We start from the raw sequence: 23,867 nt of genomic DNA on the forward strand, positions 1-23,867 counted from the left end.
AAAAGATGCCGTATTAGTGACCATGTGACCACTGCTTGTCATAAAAGCTCACCAGGTTCCCTAATCTGCCAACTTTCCCTGGTCTGACCTACATATAACTTGAGACCAATGACATCATTGTTGATTCTTAAATAATCAATTATGATCCAATGAATGAACAGTAACTTTAAAATCTCAGTAAATACAAATGGGATGAAGGTCTTGTGATTACTAATTGCAGTGAAAAGAAAATGCTCGTTAGAAACTTGTTCACCACTGAAACACACGCTAACACTTTTTTATTAACATTGGGAAGGTGAGAATTTTTTTGCTCCTTCCATTCTACTTCTGAGCGTAAATATAATGATTCTCAGGGTAGAACTCGATTGGTGTCACAATCTGGTCAGAAGGTAGTGACGTGGTTTTATAATCTATGAATTTAAGGCCCAAGGCTGTCTTTGAATTTAGGCCTTAATAACTCATTTGAAGGTTTTCCCTGTTCCTTTGATCTGAAGGTGAAAAATAAAGCTGACGAAGCCTGTGGTGCTGTAGTGGTTCCAAGGGCTGAGGGTGGTAAGAGACCATTGATCTGGATTACACGAAGCCAGAGGATCATTCACATATCTTTTGTTTTCACAATTATATTTCAGCATTTTTTAAAAAGTTTACCTCTTGTTAATACTGATGCCTTCTGCACAGAGCAGGCTGTCTCAATAGCTTCAATATCCAGTCTCACACGGGGGGTTAAAACGAGACATCTGGTCCCTCATGAACACATTCAAGAGGCTTGATGCCTGTTTATGTAGTCACCAGCGTAATGTTGCATGTTAGACAAAAGTGAGGACTGCAGATGCTGGAGATTAGAGTCGAGAGTGTAGTATTAGAAAAGCACCGCAGGTCAGGCAGCATCTGACGAGCAGGAGAATTGACGTTTCATGCAAAAGCCCTTTATCAGGAATGAGGCTGTGAGCCGAAGGGGTGGTGAATTAATGGGAGGGGTGGTGCGGGGGAGGAGGGGGGCTGCTGAGGGTAAGGTGGCTTCGAGTGCGAGAGGCAGATGGAGATGGGGGTAATGGTGATAGGTCAGGGAGGAGTCTGGAGCGGATAGGTGGGAAGGAAAATGGACAGGTAGGAGAGGTCAAGTTGGAGGGTTGGATCTGAAATAAGGGGAGGGGAGGGGAAGTGAGGAAATCCACATTGATTCCATGGGTTGGAGGGTCCCGAGTCAGAAGATGAGGCGTTGTTCCTCCAGGCTTCAGGTGCTTAAGGAGTGGCGATGGAGGAGGCCCAGGACCTGTAATTGGCCGAGTGGGAGGGGGATTTGAAGTGTTTGCCTATGGCGTGGTGGAGTTGGTTGAGCGGGTATCCTGGAGATGCTTTCTGGAGCACTCTGTGGCTAGGTCCAATCCAAACTTAAGCGTTTTACTGATTTGCGAGTTTGGTCCCCAGTGTTGGCCCTTATGCCCATTATATGTCAGTAAAATACAAAGTAACATGATCAAGTTTCAGCCTCTTCTTTCCTTTGCTCTGTACAGTAGACAAGTGGTTTTACTTAGTAATATTTGATTTTTATGCACGTTTTGAATTTTATTCCAGCACAATGTGGAGGGACTTCCACGGATACCAGTGATGTGATCCTGAGTCCAGGTTTTCCAGGAAATTATCCCAGTTACATGGATTGCGTTTGGAGAATTTCGTTAGAGGTTGGATATGGTAAGTTGCATGGTGAACCAAAAGGAAACTACATCTAATTTGCCGTCATTGAGTAGTGTTGCTTTTGGACATAGTGATGTGTCTCTTGAATTTCAACATCGGGGCATAGAGATATACAGCACAGAAGCAGACCCTTTAGTCCAACTCACCTATGCAAGATATATGAAATAAAATTAGCAAAGAATCATACAACACCAGGTTATAGTCCAATAAGTTTATTTGGAAGCACTAGCTTTCAGAGCACCGTTCCTTCATCAGATGGTTGTGGAGGTGAAGATCATGCTCTCAGAATTTATAGCCAAGGGAGTCCAGTGTCATGGAAATGTGATCCAGTAAACGATCTTAGATTAAAACTTTCACTTTTATAATGGGATATATCTCAAGTTAGCTCAGGGTTTTAAAAAAACAGGTGTGAAGTCTGTCTCTGTGCCAATGCTATGTCAGACTGATAACCCCTCTGTATAGTTTTACAGAGTTTTATGTGGACTCATGCAGTTTTTGAGCCAAATAAAATGTGATTCTGCGAAAACAAATTCACCCCATAAGCTTTTACGTGTGCGCATGTAGGAGCGACAGATTGTGTGTGTGCGTGTGGGTGTGTGTGCACGTGATGGATTGTGCATGTATATATGTGTGTGTGTAAGCTTGGTAAAGTGTGTGTGTGTGTGTGTGTGTGGTGGGGTATGTGTGAGAGGGTGCGTGTATTGGTTTGAGTGCAGGGGGTGTATATGTGTGCATATGACAGAGAGAGAGTGTGTGCGTGAGAGAGAGAGAGAGATAGAGTGTATTTTGCAGTGGGGTCACCTGTAGTATGGCATGAACCCAAGGTCCTGTTGAGGCCAATCCCATGATACCAGACTTTGTGATCAGCTTATGCTCAGCCACTCCCAGGAAGTACTGGGCAACAAAGGATCCTCTGTCGATTGCAGCCCATGCCTGCCTCCCGAGGAGGTCATTACGGTTTCTCGATGTGGCATATCAGAACTGGTGATGGCTGAGCTGAGCATCATACCATGTTCTCATGAGGGCATCCTTGAGCACCTTCAGGTGTCTGTCACATTCCTGCTCATCCAAACAGATCCTGTGTATGCGTATGGGTTGTCCGTAGGGAATGGCTGTTTTAATATGTTTTGGGTGGAAGCTAGGGAAGTGTAGCACCCTGAGGTGCGATGCTCAATTCATTGACTGCCAGTTCTGTCTTGCCCCAGTGAGAAACCATAATGACCTCCTCAGGAGATAGACACATGCTGCAACCGACAGGGTACCCTTCATTGTCCAGTACTTCCAGGAGCAGAACGACAGCACCATGTTCTTTGCAGCCTGCAATACATTATCGATGAAGATGGTCACCACACCAAGACTTTCCCTAAGGCTTCACTTCTTACCTTTAAACAACCCCCAAACCTCAAACAGATCATCGTTCATTGCAAACTGCCCAGCTTTCAGGACAACAACACCATATAACCCTGCCACAGCAGCAGCTGCAAGACATGTCAGAGTTTTGGGACACCTCTCACTATGTACACAGTGATTACTCGTGTGATTCGGCCATCTTGGTCTGTTTCATACACTGCAGGCAAGGCTGCCCTGAGGCACGGTATATTAATGAGATCAAGCAGATGGTTTAGCAATGGATGAATGGACACTGCTCAACAATCACCAGGCAGGAGTGTTCCCTCTCAGTTGATTGAGTTTTTTGAAGAAGTAACAAAGAGGATTGATGAGGGCAGAGTGGTAGATGTGATCTATATGGACTTCAGTAAGGCATTCGACAAAGTTCCCCACGGGAGACTGGTTAGCAAGGTTAGATCTCATGGAATACAGGGAGAACTAGCCATTTGGATACAGAACTGGCTCAAAGGTAGAAGACAGAGGTTGGTGGTGGAGGGTTGTTTTTCAGACCGGAGACCTGTGACCAGTGGAGTGCCACAAGGATCGGTGCTAGGTCCACCATTTTTCATCATTTGTATAAATATTTTGGATGTGAGCTTAAGAGGTATAGTTAGTAAGTTTGCAGGTGACACCAAAATTGGAGGTGTAGTGGACAGTAAAGAAGTTACCTCAGATTACAACGGGATCTTAATCAGATGGGCCAATGGGCTGAGAAGTAGCAGATGGAGTGTAATTTAGATAAATTCAAGGTGCGGCATTTTGGGAAAGCAAATCTTAGCAGGACTTATACACTTAATGGTAAAGTCCTAGGTTCCTTCCTATCAGAAAGATGTTGTGAAATTTTAAAGGGTTCAGAAAAGATTTGCAAAGATGTTGCCATGGTTGGAGGATTTGAGCTATAAGGAGAGGTTGAACTGGTTGGGGCTGTTTTCCCTGGAGCGTTGAAGGCTGAGGGGTGACCTTATAGAGGTTTATAAAATTATGAAGGGCAAAGATAGATAAATAGACAAGTTCTTTTCCCTGGGATGGGGGAGTCCAGAACTAGACGGCATAGGTTTAGGGTGAGAGGGGAAAGATATAAAAGAGACCTAAGGGGCAGCTTTTTCATGCAGAGGGTGGTGCGTTCGTAGAATGAGCTGCCAGAGAAAGTAGTGGAGGCTAGTATAATTGCAACATTTAAAAGGTATGTGGTTGGGTATATGAATCGAGAAAGGTTTGGAGGGATATGGGCCGGATGGGACTAGATTGGGTTGAGATATCTGGTCAGCATGGATCAGTTGGACCGAAGTGTCTGTTTTCGTGCTGTACATCTCTATGACTTTATGGCATTCAGCTTTGGACCTTCGGGTGACCATCCTCCAAAGCGGACTTTGGGACAAACATCAACACAGAATGTCTGACCAGAAGCTGATAGCAAAGTTTAGTACCCAAGAGGATGGCCTCAACTGGGACATTGGGTTCATGTCACACTACAGGTGACCCCACTGCACTATACACTCTCTCTCTCGTGCATGCACACACACACACACACACACTCTCTCTCTCTCTTTCTCTCTCTCTCTCTCTCTCTCTCATAGACGGACACATACATCCCCCACACTCACACCAATACACGCGCCCTCTCCCACATATCCCATCACACTCACACTTTACCAAGCTTACACACGCACATATATACACGCACACTCTATCACGTACTCTCACCCACACGCACACACTCAATCTGTCGTTCCTACATGCGCACACATAAAACCTTATGGGGTGAACTTGTTTTTGCAGAATCACATTTTATTTGGCTCAAAAACTGCATGAATCCACGTAAAATTCTGTAAAACCATACAGAGGGTTTGTCAGTCTGACATAGCATTGGGACATCTGTTTTTTTTAAAAGCCTGAGCTAACTTGAGAATGTAATTTGAAAAACATTCTGGGATTGACATATCAAAGAACAGAAACCAGCATATCCTATTATAAAAGATGATTTTTTAAAAATCTAAGATTGTTTACTGTGTCATATCTCTATGACATTAGATTTCTTTGGCTATAAACTCTGTGAATATGATCTTAACCTCCACAACCACCTGATGAAGGAACAGTGCTCCGAAAGCTAGTCCTTCCAAATAAACCTGTTGGACTATAACCTGGTGTTGTATGATTTTTAAATTTGTCCACCCCAGTGCACCTCCAAGTTATTAATAAATCTAGTCCTATTTGCCAGCATTTGGCCCATATCCCCCTAAACTCTTCCTGTTCATATATCCATCCAGATGCCTTTTAAATGTTGTAATTGTACTAGCCTCCCCCACTTCCCCTGGCAGTTCATTCCATCCATACAACGCCCTCTGCATGAAAAGTTGCCCTTTAGATCCCTTATAAATCTTTCCCATTTCATCTTAAATTTATGTCCTCTCATTATGGACTCCCCCACCCTGGGGAAAAGAACTTGTCAATTTACCCTATCCATGCCCCTCATGAGTTTATGAACCTCTACGAGGTCACCCCTCAGCCTCTGATGCTTCAGGAAAATAACCCCTGTCTATTGAGCCTCTCCCGATAGACTAAACAAGATTTTACATTGTCATTGTGCTGTGTGTCTCTTTAAGTTTCAGTTGGGTAGTGGAAGCATTGTTGATTTTTTTTTGCTAATTTATCTTAATGCACTTGATAAGTTCAATGCCAAAAAATGAAACATGAGTCATGATCAGATTACAAATTGTCAATGCACCCAATCATTCCCATGTCAACACAGGTGAAAGAAAGTTTCACTCTTTATTGTGCTGGAATATATTTATATAGAAACATCTTCATGTTGCATATAGTTCAGGCAAATTAATGATTATTCAACAATCATAATATGTATCAGAAAGTATCAGAAACATTCAATGCTGGAATCCTTTCACCACACACAAGTTTACATTATTGATGGAGTTGGATAGATAACTAAACAAAAATGAAGCCAAGGCCCATAGAACAGTTTGGACATGGGTGATCAAATCAAATGGTCGAGTATTTTCTAAGAATACAGGATTGTCTCAATCCTTTTGCGATTGTGAGACTTCTGCTAAATATCATCATTTAAGTTTGCAAATTTGTAATTAATTCTTTCAAAAGGTTCAGGGAAGACTTTTTCTCAAAAAAAAACTTCATTTCCAGTGGCTTCCTTCTATTAGAAATGACATTGATGGCATTGTAAAATTCAATCCATGGTTTGATGTTCCATGGAGCTGACATTTATACTTGACCCTCCCTAGAGTTTGTTGGTGATGCAAATGTAGATCGGACAGGATGGATGCACTTTGTTGATTAAACTGACTGAGAACATCTGCCACTTCAGCTCCACCTGAAGCTCAAAGCTCTATTTCAGGCATATTTGTGATGGATTATGCGATGAGTGCATGACTCTGCATGACCAATGACACTGATTTGTGAAGAAGCTCAAGTGCCATCTAAGAAACAAAAAGTGCTGGATAAAATCAGCCTGTCTGCCAGTAGCTGTGGAGAGAGAAATAGTTAATATTTCGAGTCCCGATATGATGATTCTTCAAAAGTGAAAGCAGTTAAGAAGTTGTGGGTTTTATGCTGTGGACAAACAAGTAAGTGAAGTGAGTGGAACAGAATGAGTGAGTGTGCCGGAAGCAAAACATAAAGGAGTGTCAATGATGGTAATGGAGTGATAGAAATGTAAAATAGGTGAAATTAATAGGTGTGAGCAAGTGAAACTCGGGGTGTTTTCCTGAAAAGCAAAGTCAAAAAGGCAAAAACAAAATATAGCAAAAGGTGAGATAGGGAGGATGGGTGAAGGGGAGGCAGTGTCATAACGGAAGACACACTCTGAAGTTGCTAAGCTCAACGCTGAGCCCCAAAGGCCGAAAAGTACCAAAATGACTTGTCTTCCTCCAGCTTGTGTTGAGCTTCACAGGAACCCTGGAGCAAACTCAACACTTGCTCCTGAGCTAACATTCCCAATCTGGACCTGCCACAATTTTTAAACAGAGCTGAACAGAGCAGCTCTGCTATCTAATCTGTCTAACTTGATTTGCAACCTATTGATTTAGTCTAGCTTAATCATTCCAAACAGATTTAAATATCATGCACAAATGATTATATCCCAAGATATTGAAAATTAATTCTGTGAAATGCTTCTAGCTGATTTCTCTTCATTTCCCATTCAGAACCAAGTCGTCATCTTAAATGTGCCTTGCATTAATTTTATGTGTTAATGTTAGCTGTTAGAGTGTTGCATGCTTGCTACTTTATTTAATCATGTAAGTTCTGCCTCACAGAAATTCCTATTAGATAGGTAGAACCCAAATGAGAACTTGAGATCTATCTGTTGGCAATATATTATTAGAAAGGACAGAAATGGTCACATTGTGACTTGTTCAAAATTTCTGTGTTCAACAGTAATCTGGACACCGCAAAATAATCTATGTCTCAGATCTTCCGTTTTGTTCAAATGGTAAATTTCAATTGTTGTCTGAACATAGGAATTGATGTTCATTGGTTATGATCTGACAAATGCATGATATGTTAAAAGTGTCATTCTGTCATATTAACACCATGATTTAGACAGGTTTTGTTTTTCTCACCAGTGGTAGCAGTCATCTGCACAGCTTGTATAACCATGTCCCATTCTAGAACTTGAGCACATTAGCCAGGCTGAAACATCAGTGCAAAATGAAGAAAGCACCACTGTCAGAAGAATTTTGCACCAAGGTCTAACTCTAGGGTTGACATACGAATTGGCACCATTTGAAGGGAAACAGATTTTTCCTGGTTTGTTGATCAACATTCAGCCCTCAACCAACATTGGAAAAACAAACTAGTTGGTTGTTTCCAACTTTATTCTTTGTAAAATGTTGCTTTGAATGTGACTGTTGTGTTCACTCATCAAACAACAGTAACTATATTTAAGTAATTCATTGAATCTTTGGACTACCTAAGGACAGGATGTCCTTTCCATACAACTGGAAAAATACTCTTTTGTTCAGATCTGTGGAGTATGTGCTCTAGTAGAAAGGTTTTGATCTAAAATGGACACATTTGTTCAGTTAACATGATCTCTAAATCTCAAGGCAGACTCAAGTTTGACTTTCAAGGGAATATTTCATGTGGATAGATTGACAGTTTCGCCTGTGACACAAACACCGTATATACTCGAGTAATAGTCGATCTCATGTAAAAGTCAACCCTCTTATGTTTGGCCAAATAATCTGGAATTTTCTACATATCTTGTGGAAAAAGTCAGTATACCAGCCGTCACATTCTGCTCCAGCTTTCCAGTTTGCCCATATTCTACTCTGCTCCCAATCTTCCAGTCCGCTGGTTTTTGTGCTACTCTCCAGGTTTTCAGAATTACCATAATTTGTCTTTTTTTATTCATTTAGATATCAATTGTGCTTCTGCTAATTTTGGCATCATTTGGGCTTAAATTTCAACATTTCAAAAGTAGTATCCATGTAATAGTCGACTCCATAAATTTAACCTTAAAAAGTAGTCAAAAAGTTTGACTATTGCTCAAGTATGTATGATTTGGTTCAATGTATAATTTCAGTTACATCACACTGCACGTTTTTACTATAAATTCTGTGTTACGATCGAGCCCTTCACAATCACCTGATGAAGGAGCGTCGCTCCGAAAACTAGTGTGCTTCCAATTAAACCTGTTGGACTATTACCTGGTGTTGTGTGATTTTTAACTCAAGTATATATGGTATGCCAACATGTCTATACCAGCTGTTTTCCATATGAGTGGCTAGCTATTTGTCTGACCAAACTGACTTGGTAACAGAGCTAACTGAACCCCATTATATATCTTGTGCTTGTATTTGTTCCATCATGATAAATTGATAGACAATATAATTGTACATCAGAATTAATAACAAGTTTGTTATTCAAATCCAAGTTATCAGATCTGAACAGAAAAGCAACTTCCTGCTGTGGTTTATATTTGAATTTTCTACTCATCATAGCTGCTGCGCTCGACGCAAAATATCACACATTGACAGATTGAAAGAACAACACCTGGTCTGTGTTAAATGAGAAGTTGAAAATGTATAATTTAGTAAAATACTTCACATTTTGGCAACCTGATTGAAGTGATTGATTTGACTACATAATTCTCTGCCCCAAATTGAACTAGCGGTGCAAATTAGAATTAGAATTCATTTTCTGTTTATAGAACATAGAAAAATACAGCGCAGTACAGGCCCTTTGGCCCTCAATGTTGCAGCGATCCAAGCCCACCTAACCTCCACCAGCCCACTTTCCTCCATATGCCTGTCCAATGCCCCATTTAAATGCCCATAAAGAGGGAGAGTCCACCACTGTTACTGGCAGGGCTGAGTAAAGAAAAGTTTGCGTGGAAGAATTCATTGTTGCAGTCATGTGACACTGTATGGAAAGGTAAATAAGAAAACCTTTGACATTCCTGCGTAAACACATCAGAAGGTGACCAAATGGGCATGCAGTGAAGTAAACGGCAAAGCTAAAACAGCTTAAGAGCTATTTTAATGATAAATCCCTGGAACCCAAAGCGGATTGGTATACAGACTGTAGTATACAAATATTCAGCACCTGAGATTATAAGATCTGCACGAGGTGTGGGAGACGATCAACTCTGTAAAATAAAAACTGTCATGTTTGCAATTCTGCTTGGTTTCTGTGATTTAAATGAACCAGCAGGATAAAATAGTGGATCTATTCAAGTAATTTAATTGCCACACTTGAGAATGTGGAAGATAGAGAGTTATTAAATAAGAAGAGGATGTACGAAGCAAAGCAAAAAAAATGGGGTGGCACAGTAGTTAGCATTGTTACCTCTCAATGCTAGGGACCCAGGTTCAATTCCAGCCTTAGCCGACTGTACGGAGCTTGCATACTCTCCCCCTGTCTGCGTGGGTTTCCTCCGGGTGCTTCAGTTTCCTCCCCCAGTACAAAGGTTTGCAGGCTAGTTGGATTGGCTATGCTAAATTGCCCATAGTGTCCAGGGATGTGTAGGTTTGGTGGTTTAGGGATGGGGAGTGCAGGGTTACAGGAATGGGGTTGCAGGAGTTTGAGTCTGAGTGGGATCTGTCAGAATTTTATTGAGGAGGTAATGAGCAGATTAAACCAAGGAGAGCCAATGGATGTTATCTACCTGGACGTCAAAAGGCCTTTGACAAGATACTGCATAGGAGGTCACTGAGTAAGATAAGGGGTTATGCTGTCACATGCAAGGTGCTAGCATAGGTTCTACATAGAAGTTTGGCTGTCTGGCAGAAAGCAGAGAGTGGGGATAAAAGGGTTCTTCTCAGGATGGCATCCAGTGATAAGTGGTGTTCTGCAAGGCTCACTGTTGGGACCACAGATTTTCACTTTATACATTAACGATCTAGATGAAGGAACTGAGGGCATTTTGGCTAAGTTTGCAGGTGATACAAAGATCGGTAGAGGGACAGGTAGCATTGAGGAGGCAGGAGGCTGCAAAAGGAGTTGGACAAGTTAGGACAGTGGGCAAAGAAGTGGCAGATGGAATACAATGTGGGAAAGTGTGAGGTCATGCACTTTGGTTGGAAGAATGGAAGCATGGACTATTTTCTAAATGGGGAGAAAATTCAGAAGTCTGAAGTGCAAAGAAACTTAGGAGTTCTCGTCCAAGATTCTCTCAAGGTAAGTTTGCAGGTTGAGTCAGTAATTAGGAAGGCAAATGCAATGTTGGCATTTATTTTGAGAGGACTCAGATATAAAAGCAGGGATGCACATCTGAGGCTCTATAAGGTTCTGGTCAGAGCACATTTGGAGTATTGTGCACAGTTTTGGGCCCCATACCTCTGGAACGATGTATTGGCCCTGGAGCAGATTCAGAGTAGGTTCACGAGAATAGTCCCAGGAATGAAAAGCTTAACATATGTAGAATGTTTGAGGACTCTGGGTTTATACTCAATGGAGTTTAGAAGGATGAGGGGGGATCAAATTGAAACATATAGAATATTGATTGACCTGGACGGATTCGATGTTAGCAAGAGATTTCCATTGGAAGGACCCATGGGCATAGCCTTAGAGTAAAGGGAAGACCTTTTAGGACAGAGATAAGGAGAAACGTCTTCAGCCAGAGAATGGTGATTCGATGGAATTCATCACCACAGAAGATTGTGGAGGCCAGGTCATTGAGTATATTTAAGACTGAGAGAGATAGCTTCTTGAGTGTCAAGGGGATCAAGGGTTACAGGAAGAAAATGGAGGAATGGGATTGAGAAACTTAACAGCCATGACTGAATGGCAGGGCAGACTTGATGGGCTGAATGGCCTAATTTCTGCTCCTATCTCTTATGGTCTTAAGAATGCTGTTTGAGGGGATTGGTGTGGACTTGTTGGGCTGAATGGCCTGTTCCTACACTGTAGGGATTTCTCTGTGGAATGTCCATCCTTGAGAAAATGGCTGTTTCTGTTCAAAGGACAGATCATTTACAGATGCAAGGAAGAGGTTCCTTTCTAACAAAGTATTCATTATTAAGGTTTTCAGTACAGAATTAAGTACTAGTTTGGAACTCTTTTCTTGTCCACTCAAAAGATGAAAGACTGCCAAGTCATTGAGAACATTCAATCATAGATTTGTGTTCCTTCTCAAGGAATAAAGAGTAAGAGCAAGACAATAGAAATGAGATGCGTATCAGCCATGATCCAAATCAGTGATGGAGCTTGCCCATGGGCTGAATAATCTTCTCCTATCTCTTAGGTTGTTAATGTCTGAAATACCGACCCCCAGCATCTCACTTAGATCCCAACAAAAATCTAAACTTGCCTTTGGGTTGTGTTGCATCTGGCATTTCTCGCTTTCTCAGTTTCTTTCGTTGTTTGCTTCTCTTATCTGTAATCTGTCTTAGCAAAGTATCAATTGACATTTTACAAAATACTTCCACATATTTAAACCTAAAATTTCAGCTGTCATACTGACTTATTGATGACAATTGCTGGAGATGATGTAAGAGCAGCAACTGAAAAGAGCAAGAAGCAGCAACAATAGCACATTAAAAGTGTATGTGACATTTTTTTTGTTGAGAAAGGAAAAGTGCTATGCCTTGTGTTCATTGAAACATCACAAGTAGGCAAGCTTGGTGATGTGTTTTGATATAATTGATGCCATTGAGTTCCCTGTTTTTGATTAACAAAGGAAGATTTAACAAACAATTTTTCACAGACTGATGCCTCTTCAAGTTTTCTGTACGATGCCTCATTTTCATCAGAGAGGTTCTTGTTTGTGAATTACTTTACTGAATTTTAACATATTCTCAAAAGCTTGCAGAGTGTTTTTGAGAATTGTCTGCCTACAAAGTAATGTTTACAATGCTTTATTTGTTCACATATACCCCCCTGCTCTGATACAGTTATTGATCTGTTTCAACAAACGAAACTAATTAGTGCTGCTAGGGAGACGTAAAATAAAACAAAAGTGGCCTTAAGAGTAAGTCCTTCCAGTTTTCCTCTTTATGCTGTCGGCTGTCTGTGCTACCACATGAACCAAAACCTTCATGGCTATTATTCATACGTGATTTGGGATAGCAATAGCATTCTGTTTCAGAAAGGAACAGAGGTTAAAATATTCTGAATCTACTCAATATCAAGAGAAATGCATTTCAAGTAGGCTGCTAAGATTGATATTTTAATCAGATGTTGTCATTTTAGTTACAGAGTCATCAAGATTTACAGCATGGAAAAAGATCATTCAATCCAACTCATGCATGCCGACCAGATATCTTAAATTAATATAGTCCCATTTGCCAGCACTTGGCACACATCCCTCTAAGTTGAGAGTGAGTTGCTGGAAAGGCACAGCAGCTCATTTAGCATCCGAGGACCAGCAAATTCGATGTTTCAGGCCAAAGCCCTTCATCAGGAATGAGGCCAGAAGCCTCAGGGAGGTGGAGAGATAAATGGGAGGGGGATGGGATTGGAGAGGAGGTAGCTGAGAATGCAATAGGTGGATGGAGGTGAGGGTAAAGGTGATAGGTCAGAAAGGAGGGTGGAGCGGATAGGTGGGAAGGAAGATTGACAGGTGGGACAGGTCATGAGGGCGGTGCTGAGCTGGAAGGTTGGAACTGGGGTAAGGTGGGGGGAGGGGAAATGAGGTAACTGGTGAAGTTCACATTGATTAAAAAATGAGGTCTGCAGATGCTGGAGATCACAGCTGCAAATGTGTTGCTGGTCAAAGCACAGCAGGTTAGGCAGCATCTCAGGAATAGAGAATTCGACGTTTCGAGCATAAGCCCTTCATCAGGAATAAGAGAGAGAGAGCCAAGCCGGCTGAGATAAAAGGTAGGGAGGAGGGACTAGGGGGAGGGGCGATGGAGGTGGGATAGGTGGAAGGAGGTCAAGGTGAGGGTGATAGGCCGGAGTGGGGTGGGGGCGGAGAGGTCAGGAAGAGGATTGCAGGTTAGGAGGGCGGTGCTGAGTTGAGGGAACCGACTGAGACAAGGTGGGGGGAGGGGAAATGAGGAAGCTGGAGAAATCTGAATTCATACCTTGTGGTTGGAGGGTTCCCAGGCGGAAGATGAGGCGCTCCTCCTCCAGCCGTCGTGTAGTTGTGTTCTGCCGGTGGAGGAGTCCAAGGACCTGCATGTCCTCGGTGGAGTGGGAGGGGGAGTTAAAGTGTTGAGCCACGGGGTGATTGGGTTGGTTGGTTCGGGCGGCCCAGAGGTGTTCTCTGAAGCGTTCCGCAAGTAAGCGGCCTGTCTCACCAATATAGAGGAGGCCACATCGGGTGCAGCGGATGCAATAGATGATGTGTGTGGAGGTACAGGTGAACTTGTGGCGGATATGGAAGGATCCCTTGGGGCCTTGGAGGGAAGTGAGTGTGGAGGTGTGGGCGCAAGTTTTACATTTCCTGCGGTTGCAGGGGAAGGTGCCGGGGGTGGAGGTTGGGTTGGTGGGGGGTGTGGATCTGACAAGGGAGTCACGAAGGGAGTGGTCCTTGCGGAACGCTGATAGGGGAGGGGAGGGAAATATATCCTTGGTGGTGGGGTCCGTTTGGAGGTGGCGGAAATGGCGGCGGATAATACGTTGTATGCGCAGGTTGGTGGGGTGGTAGGTGAGAACCAGTGGGGTTCTGTCTTGGTGGCGGTTGGAGGAGCGGGGCTCAAGGGCGGAGGAGCGGGAAGTGGAGGAGATGCGGTGGAGGGCATCGTCGATCACGTCTGGGGGGAATCTGCGGTCCTTGAAGAAGGAGGCCATCTGGGTTGTGCGGTGTTGGAATTGGTCCTCCTGGGAGCAGATGCGGCGGAGACGAAGGAATTGGGAATATGGGATGGCGTTTTTACAGGGGGCAGGGTGGGAGGAGGTGTAGTCCAGGTAGCTGTGGGAGTCAGTCGGTTTATAATAGATGTCTGTGTTGAGTCGGTCGCCCGAGATAGAAATGGAAAGGTCTAGGAAGGGGAGGGAGGAGTCTGAGACAGTCCAGGTGAATTTCAGGTCGGGATGGAAGGTGTTAGTAAAGTTGATGAACTGTTCAACCTCCTCGTGGGAGCACGAGGCAGCGCCGATACAGTCATCGATGTAGCGGAGGAAAAGGTGGGGGGTGGTGCCAGTGTAGTTGCGGAAGATGGACTGTTCCACATATCCTACGAAGAGGCAGGCATAGCTGGGGCCCATGCGGGTGCCCATGGCAACTCCTTTAGTTTGGAGGAAGTGGGAGGATTGAAAAGAGAAGTTATTCAGGGTGAGGACCAGTTCACAACCAAGACTCCCGCCCACCCTCTGACGACCCCTTCTCCCGCCTCCAACACACCCCATCCACCTGGACACCCCGTGCAGGCCTCCTACCCGCCCTCGACCTCTTTATAGCCAACTGCCGCCGTGACATCAACCGACTCAACCTGTCCACCCCTCTCACCCACTCCAACCTCTCACCCTCAGAACGTGCAGCCCTCCACTCCCTCCGCTCCAATCCCAACCTCACCATCAAACCCGCAGACAAGGGAGGCGCGGTGGTAGTTTGGCGCACTGACCTGTACACCGCTGAAGCCAAACGCCAGCTCGCGGACGCCTCCTCTTATCGCCCCCTTGACCACGACCCCACCTCCCACCACCAAACCATCATCTCCCAGACCATCCAGGACCTCATCACCTCAGGGGATCTCCCATCCACCGCCTCCAACCTCATAGCCCCACAACCCCGCACCGCCCGTTTCTACCTCCTGCCCAAAATCCACAAACCTGCCTGCCCCGGCCGACCCATTGTCTCAGCCTGCTCCTGCCCCACCGAACTCATCTCCCAATACCTCGACACGGTCCTGTCCCCTTTAGTCCAAGAACTCCCCACCTACGTTCGGGACACCACCCACGCCCTCCACCTCCTCCAGGATTTTCGCTTCCCCGGTCCCCAACGCCTTATTTTCACTATGGACATCCAGTCCCTGTACACCTCCATCCCCCATCACGAAGGACTCAAAGCCCTCCGCTTCTTCCTTTCCCGCCGCACTAACCAGTACCCTTCCACTGACACCCTCCTTCGACTGACTGAACTGGTCCTCACCCTGAATAACTTCTCTTTTCAATCCTCCCACTTCCTCCAAACTAAAGGAGTTGCCATGGGCACCCGCATGGGCCCCAGCTATGCCTGCCTCTTCGTAGGATATGTGGAACAGTCCATCTTCCGCAACTACACTGGCACCACCCCCCACCTTTTCCTCCGCTACATCGATGACTGTATCGGCGCTGCCTCGTGCTCCCACGAGGAGGTTGAACAGTTCATCAACTTTACTAACACCTTCCATCCCGACCTGAAATTCACCTGGACTGTCTCAGACTCCTCCCTCCCCTTCCTAGACCTTTCCATTTCTATCTCGGGCGACCGACTCAACACAGACATCTATTATAAACCGACTGACTCCCACAGCTACCTGGACTACACCTCCTCCCACCCTGCCCCCTGTAAAAACGCCATCCCATATTCCCAATTCCTTCGTCTCCGCCGCATCTGCTCCCAGGAGGACCAATTCCAACACCGCACAACCCAGATGGCCTCCTTCTTCAAGGACCGCAGATTCCCCCCAGACGTGATCGACGATGCCCTCCACCGCATCTCCTCCACTTCCCGCTCCTCCGCCCTTGAGCCCCGCTCCTCCAACCGCCACCAAGACAGAACCCCACTGGTTCTCACCTACCACCCCACCAACCTGCGCATACAACGTATTATCCGCCGCCATTTCCGCCACCTCCAAACGGACCCCACCACCAAGGATATATTTCCCTCCCCTCCCCTATCAGCGTTCCGCAAGGACCACTCCCTTCGTGACTCCCTTGTCAGATCCACACCCCCCACCAACCCAACCTCCACCCCCGGCACCTTCCCCTGCAACCGCAGGAAATGTAAAACTTGCGCCCACACCTCCACACTCACTTCCCTCCAAGGCCCCAAGGGATCCTTCCATATCCGCCACAAGTTCACCTGTACCTCCACACACATCATCTATTGCATCCGCTGCACCCGATGTGGCCTCCTCTATATTGGTGAGACAGGCCGCTTACTTGCGGAACGCTTCAGAGAACACCTCTGGGCCGCCCGAACCAACCAACCCAATCACCCCGTGGCTCAACACTTTAACTCCCCCTCCCACTCCACCGAGGACATGCAGGTCCTTGGACTCCTCCACCGGCAGAACACAACTACACGACGGCTGGAGGAGGAGCGCCTCATCTTCCGCCTGGGAACCCTCCAACCACAAGGTATGAATTCAGATTTCTCCAGCTTCCTCATTTCCCCTCCCCCCACCTTGTCTCAGTCGGTTCCCTCAACTCAGCACCGCCCTCCTAACCTGCAATCTCCTTCCTGACCTCTCCGCCCCCACCCCACTCCGGCCTATCACCCTCACCTTGACCTCCTTCCACCTATCCCACCTCCATCGCCCCTCCCCCTAGTCCCTCCTCCCTACCTTTTATCTCAGCCGGCTTGGCTCTCTCTCTCTTATTCCTGATGAAGGGCTTATGCTCGAAACGTCGAATTCTCTATTCCTGAGATGCTGCCTAACCTGCTGTGCTTTGACCAGCAACACATTTGCAGAAGTTCACATTGATGCACTGGGGTTGAACTGTTCCAAGGCAGAAGATAAGGCGTTCTTCCTCCTCGCATTGGTGGTAAGGGTGTGGCGATGGAGGAGGCCCAGGACCTGCATATCCTCAGCAGAGTGGGAGGGGGAGTTGAAATGTTCGGCTACGGGGTGGTGAGGTTGATTGGTGCGGGTTTCCCAGAGATGTTCTCTAAAGCGTTCTGCGAGAAGGCTTCCAGTCTTCCCAGTGTAGAGGAGACCGCAACGGGAGCAATGGATACAATAAATGATGTGTGGAAGTGCAGATGAAACTTTGATGGATGTGGAAGTCTCCTTTGGGGCCTTGAACAGAGGTGAGGGGGGAGGTGTCCAGACCAGTCGCAAAGCATCCAAAGTGATGTTAGGAAAAGTTCAAATAAGTCATCAAAAGAAAATGACATGGTTTATTTGAAGAGCAAGAATGAACAGGGTTACAGAGAGACAACAAGAGAATAGCACTAGGTGTAAGACTATGTGGAGGGATGCCTGGAGCAGGAGTAGGTAATTCAGTTCCTCAATCCTGCTCCATCTTTTGATACAATCGTGACTGATCTCATCTCAATCGTATCTCCACCTCCCTGCCTGCTCTCCATAACCCTTCACCCATGATTAAAAACCTGGCTATCTCCTACTTAAATTTGTTCAATGCTCCAGCATCCTACACTGTCTGGGATAGTGAATTCCACAGATTCGACAACCCTTTGGGAGAAGCACTTTCTCCTCATCTCATTCTAAATCTGCAAGCCCTCATCCTAAAACTATTATCTCTTGTTCTAGATTGCTGCACATGCGGAGACATTCTTTCTAGGTCAACTTTATCAATCCCCTTTAGCATCCTTTATGCTTCATGTAGATTTCCTCTCTGGACAGAAGAGGCCTGAACTACTCAATCTCTCTTTGTAAGACAAACCCCTCATGATAGACTGAATAGCCTCCTCCTATGCTGTAATAATCCTGTGATTGTGGAAAGAAGTGTCAGACTTCTGTCATGAACTGGTGAGGCCTGTTGTTAAGTATCAAGACCCATTGAAGTTTTGAGACTTTGAATATATTTTGATGAATATGGATATTTTTCTCGAAAGAGTGTTGTTTGCACTTTAAGTATCAGAACTATCTTTCTGTTGTGTGAATTGGAATTTGTGGATACCAATTGAGTTCAAGTTATAGTTCAAGGGGAAAAGGGTGGTCAGTGGAAGCTAGCACTAACTTGTTATGAAGGGCTATGACGAGGAATGGGTGGAGGGTCATAGAGCAGCATAGGAGTTGAGGGGCTATTGTGATGGAAAAAGGAGCGTAGGATAGTGTATGAGGAATGAAGGGCTGTAGGAGATGGGTGGAATCATTAGCTGGTATGGATTTGCAGGAATGACCAGCATAGTAGAATAGTGGGTAGCACTGCTGCCTCACAGCGCAAGGGACCTGGGCCAAATACAGGCAAATGCGACTAGTTTAGTTGAGGAAACCATGGATAAGTTGGGCCAAACAGTCTGTTTCCATGCTGTATGGCTGTATGGCTCTAGAAACCCAGCTTTGGTTCCAACCTTGGGCAACTGTGTGGTGTTTGCATGGTCTCCTTGTCTGCATGAGATTCTGCTAGGTGCTCTGGTTTTAGGCTTGGTCCAAAGACCTGCCGATTCATGCTAAATTGCCCATTGTGTCCAGGGATTTGCGATCTAGGTGGATGAGCCATGGTAAATGCATAGTTCTGGAGATAGAATGGGGCGCTTGGTCTGAGTGGGATGCTGTTTGGAGGGTTGATGCAGACTTGATAGACTGAATGGCCTCGATCTGCACTCTAGCGATTCAATGTATGTGGCATGGAATGAGAGGGTGAGGTGTGGGGGCTGGAGAAATGGTTTTTGTTTTGTTGTTAAATGTTTAAGTTTTGCACATAGTGCTGGAGCACTGAGGTAGGCTTTCAGTCCAACCTGCTTTGAACCCAGCAGCATCCTCCACTCTTCTTGACTCCCCTGGTGTGACCTCTAATCCAGGCTGCATCTCCCCACTGCCCCTCCAGGGAAACAAAGATGGGAAAAGTGCAAACAACCATTCCTAAAGGTCAGGTCCACAGAACCAGGAAATCGGTTGCCACTGCACATCTGGCTGGGAACAGAAGCAAAGGCTTTAATGTCAGACTTTGACATATAATCACAATAGTGAGTGTCATTTATAGGTTTTATTACGTAGTTGTACAATCACTGACCACTGTGGTTTAAATAGCCTGTGCTTGCTTCATGAAAACTTCATGAATCATCTGTTTCGTTCTGAAAGATAAAATGAGATTGATTTACAAGTCATCTTTGAAGCAGGTGGTTTCATAGAACTACTGAAAGGAAGGCAGTTTGTTTTGCTAATGCACAAGTGAGCCATCTGTGTCAACTTTGTGTGAGTTTCAGATATTTAAGTACTTGTTATGGGGAAGCAATATGTTGCTTTTCTGAGAATAGGGTTGCCACTCATTATTGAGGATCTACTCTGTTTTTGTCTTTGATCTTGAAATCATTGGAACTGATTTTGTGCAAACAAATTTGAAAAATTCCATTTTCCACTTTCACTTGATGAAAGCAGTTCTTATTAATGTATATCAACATACACAGCATGTATTTAAAATAGAACTCTCCTTAGTTCTGAGACAGATCCTGACAGTTTTAACTTCATGTATTATTTTTAGGAGCATATATTGAATTTCGGAACTTTTCTACTGAACCTAACCACGATTTTGTCGAAATTCGGAATGGACCACATGATACAAGTACAGTGATCGGCAGATTCAGTGGAGCTAAGCTGCCACCTTTTCTGATGTCAACCTCTCATGAGACAACCATATACTTCCACAGTGACCATTCGGAAAACAAACAAGGCTTTGAGTTTATGTACCAAGGTAAGGATTCTGAAGATAACAGAAGGTTAAGTGTATCATTGAAATATTGCAATGCCACATCAGATAAGACAAGAACTGGGCAAGAGTCACTGCACTTTTTATTCCTAATCCAAGTTTCCAACAGGTGTCTGGATGTGTTGTCTTAGGAAGATTGGCGCCCTTTTATGTTTAATACAAATCAGTTGGTCAAGGAATATCTTTGATGACAGTATATTCCAAGCAAGAGTTTAATCATATTTCACTCTTGGCAAAGCCCAATGTTTTGTTACTTTGAATGAGGAAGATTGTAAGAAAAAACAGCATCACATCAAATTGTTGGGACATGGTTATGTTTGTATCCCTTCTTATAATCATAGAAAACTACATTACTTGTACATTTTATGAACATTTCCTGAACATACTTTCAAGACATAAACAGAGACAAGCATTTAATAAGAAGAATTTCCGAACCACATTATTGAGTGACTGCAATGACAAACCCTGAAAATGAAAGTTTTATGAATTTTTAAGGCATCAATTTTAAAATCATGATTTTTTAAAAAATCCATATATCATGATAACAATCACATTCAGTTTTTTTTATATATCTGGGACCAAATAAACTTCCTAACAATGACTTGGATAAAGGGACGATAGGTATGCTTGCTAAAATTGCTATGACATAAAGACAAGTAGGAAGGTGTAGTGTTTCATGGTTATTGACCTGTGATCTGCATTTGATTGTGTTGTCCTATTCAGTAATCTTTAAATTTACATTGGATTGCTCAAGTCTCTAAGTGGAGTTAGAAGAGTCAAGTGGTTGACTCCACAGATAGTATGTTCTGTAAAGACACCTGTGTGTGAAATGTTCATAAGTTCAAAGATGCTTAAACTTCCGCAAACCAACTCTTCAGATTTAGAACTAGAGCTATCTCTGCACTGCTCCAAGATTTTGTAAGGTGAACAGCAACTTAATCCAAAAATTATGTGGAATTTGAATTTGGTCAAAAGACCAGCTGTTATGCAAAGGATGCAGATAGGCAATGCAGGTGGGCAAACATTTTGCAGATGGAGTGTTATGTGTGAAAATGTGAACTTGTGTACGTTGACATGAAGAATAAAATATCTGTGTATTGTTTAAAAGGAGAGAAATTGCAAAATTCTCAGGTATACAGGGATCTGTATGGCCTGATGTGAGTCACAAAAACACTAGAATGTAGATGTTGCAAATGATTGGAGGACAAATTGAATGTTGCCATTTATTGCAAAGGAAACAAAAGTAGGGAAGCTTTGCAAAAGTTGCTGAGGGAGTTGGTGATACCACATCAGGAATATTATCTATTGTCCTTAAGGAAGGATTGAACTCCATGAGAAATAGTTCTGAGAAGGTTCATTTGACTGATTCCAGGAATAACTGAGTTACCTTATGAGAAAAGGTTGGACAGTTTGAACATGCACCCATTTGTGTTTAATATATAAGAGGTAACTTTATCCAAACGCATGAGGGAAGTTGACAAGATAGGTCTGGAAAGTATCTTCCCTTAGTGGAGGTGAATAAAACTCGAAGTCAGAGTTTTAAAAGATGGAGTCTCTCACTTAAAGACAGCAATGGGGAGACATTTATTCTTTGAGAGATTCATTCGTCTGTGGAATTCTCTTCCTCAGAATCAAGTACATGCCAGGTCATTGATTTTTTTTAAGGCAGAGTTTGATAGATTCTGATTTGGCGGGGGAGTGAAAGTGTATTGGAGATAGACAGGAAAATAGAGGTGAGGCCATAAGCAGATGAGGCATGCTCTCACTGAATGGGAGAGTAAGCTGAAGGGGTCTATAGCTTCCTCCTGCTCTTAATTTGGATATATGTTAAGATGATTTACTTTTCTTTTGCAGCTAATATCGGAAGTATCTGAATTTGTCTCTTATCAATGGCAATTAGCTGTGAGTGAATGCAATACAAAGAATCCGTGCTGTGATTTGGAAATTGCTTGAATGGGAATTTACAAATCCATTGCATGTTTTGAATTAATGCGCTGGTATTCCAGCTTTCTGCTCTGCTTCAACTATTTTATTACTGACTTAAGGCACGTATTGGACAAATGTGATGTCAAATTAGCACTTGTAAGGAAGGGGTCCAGTCAAAGGGTTCATATAAAATATGACTCATATTTGTTATTTGAATTTGATTATACAGGTACATCAATTCATGTTTATATTGTTGCTTTTATGCAGTATTGGTTTTGAATTCCAATACTTGATAGCACTTTTGCATCTGGCTTTCACTCTGGGGGCAGAAATGATTGTGGATTGATCACAGTAATTTTACTGAGAGAGTATTTACTGTTACTTATTGTGTGATCTTTCATCCAGCATCTATTCCATCGCTGGGGAATATTTCTCATGACTTAGGCCCAATGCAGTTTCTGTACTGAAAGCAAACAGGGCATCCAGAGTAAGAGGGTACAATGTTGGTATTCTATCGAGGTGATGGAACCAAAATATCCAGAAAGATCAGTTAATTTAACTGAGCCGAGACTTCATGGATTAGCCTTCATAGTAAGTCACTTTCGGCACAAATGGGATATCCGACACAGAGTATAAATGGGGAGTTTGTGTCATATGAGCTGACACGCAAGTTTTCCAAAACAATTTTCTTCTGCTTGTGAGCTGAATTCTAATGTCGTAGAGGCACTGCAGACTGTTTTATGAACTTCACTGGATGGGGAGTTTGGGAAAAGTATATATGTGTGTTTGTATTGTTTTTATTGTTAGATAATAAACTACAGTACAAGCTTAAACCTCACAGGGGCTGTTTTATATCTGTTAAAATGTCTGAGGATTGACCTTGGGTTGTCGGCATCTTAACCCTTTTACTGCTTAGTAGCTGACTAGATTCTCCATGCATTGCCTGACAAAGGCCTTTTTTCAAGAGGGAAATAGATTAGCTGGCAATCATATGGCATTACAAATGTATTTATGCAGTTTAGTAGAAAAATAATCTTAAGTCATAAAATCTCCTGTCTATCACAAGGTTGTGTTCTCTGAAAAAAAAACAAACAGTTGAATTTTTCCTTCTGAAAGGTTTGAAGAGCTTATCATAGGAGGTAACTAAATTTTTAATGGAAGAGGCATTCTCACTATTGATGGAGAGGCCATGCACTCTGCTAAAATGCTGTGACGCGAAGAGTGCATGTGTACAAAGAGAACTCAGCATCATTGATATACAGCAGCTCGCCTCAAAGTTGCCATGGCAAGGACTGTGCATTCTCAAATATTTCTTCAGATTTTTGTGTTAAAACTAAAGTACAAAGTAGACAAACAGACAGTGTCTCTCGCTCCTAATGCCAGAGTTTCCTAGATCCCCGCACCTATTCCTGCCACCAGCCTTTGTCCCTGCTCCCATGAGGGAGGGGTAACTTTGCTTCATTAGCCCCAGCCTCTCCAGCCCCCTTGTCAATGCTGCTGGTCCTAATGTTGATATCACAGCACCTGGAATTTGTTGATGTTGATGCATGGACAGACAAGGCAGCCTGCCTTGTCGCAGTTAGTTGGTATCACAGGCTGTATCTGCACATGCACATTGGCCATTTTTATGTTAAAGAGGGGAGACAAAATGGCCTCATGGCATTATTGCTGGATTGTTGGTCCAGAGTCTCAAGTAACATTCTGGAGACCCAAGTTCAAGAGACGTGTGTGTGTGTGTGTGTGTGTGAGAGAGAGAGAGAGAGGGGGGAGGGGGGGGGGGAGGCGGGGGGGAGAACTTGTGCATGAAACACAAAAAGCTAGTCCACAGGTGCAGCTGGTAATCAGGAAGGTGAATGGAATGGGATTATTTCCAGAAGTTTGGAATATAAGAGTAAAAATAT

At 43.8% G+C, this 23,867-nt stretch overlaps 1 protein-coding gene across 1 annotated transcript in view; it reads left to right on the forward strand.

The window, feature by feature from the left end:
- The window catches only part of csmd2 (CUB and Sushi multiple domains 2), a 605,906-nt gene that overhangs the window by 424,454 nt on the left and 157,585 nt on the right, over positions 1-23,867 (forward strand). The window contains exons 35-36 of the mRNA XM_060847269.1: positions 1,576-1,692; positions 19,816-20,025. Coding sequence (XP_060703252.1) covers positions 1,576-1,692; positions 19,816-20,025 — 327 coding nt within the window. The remainder of the gene's footprint in view (positions 1-1,575; positions 1,693-19,815; positions 20,026-23,867) is intronic.

Source organism: Hemiscyllium ocellatum, chromosome 30 (assembly GCF_020745735.1).
Source record: "Hemiscyllium ocellatum isolate sHemOce1 chromosome 30, sHemOce1.pat.X.cur, whole genome shotgun sequence".
In the NCBI taxonomy this organism is placed as follows: domain Eukaryota; kingdom Metazoa; phylum Chordata; class Chondrichthyes; order Orectolobiformes; family Hemiscylliidae; genus Hemiscyllium; species Hemiscyllium ocellatum.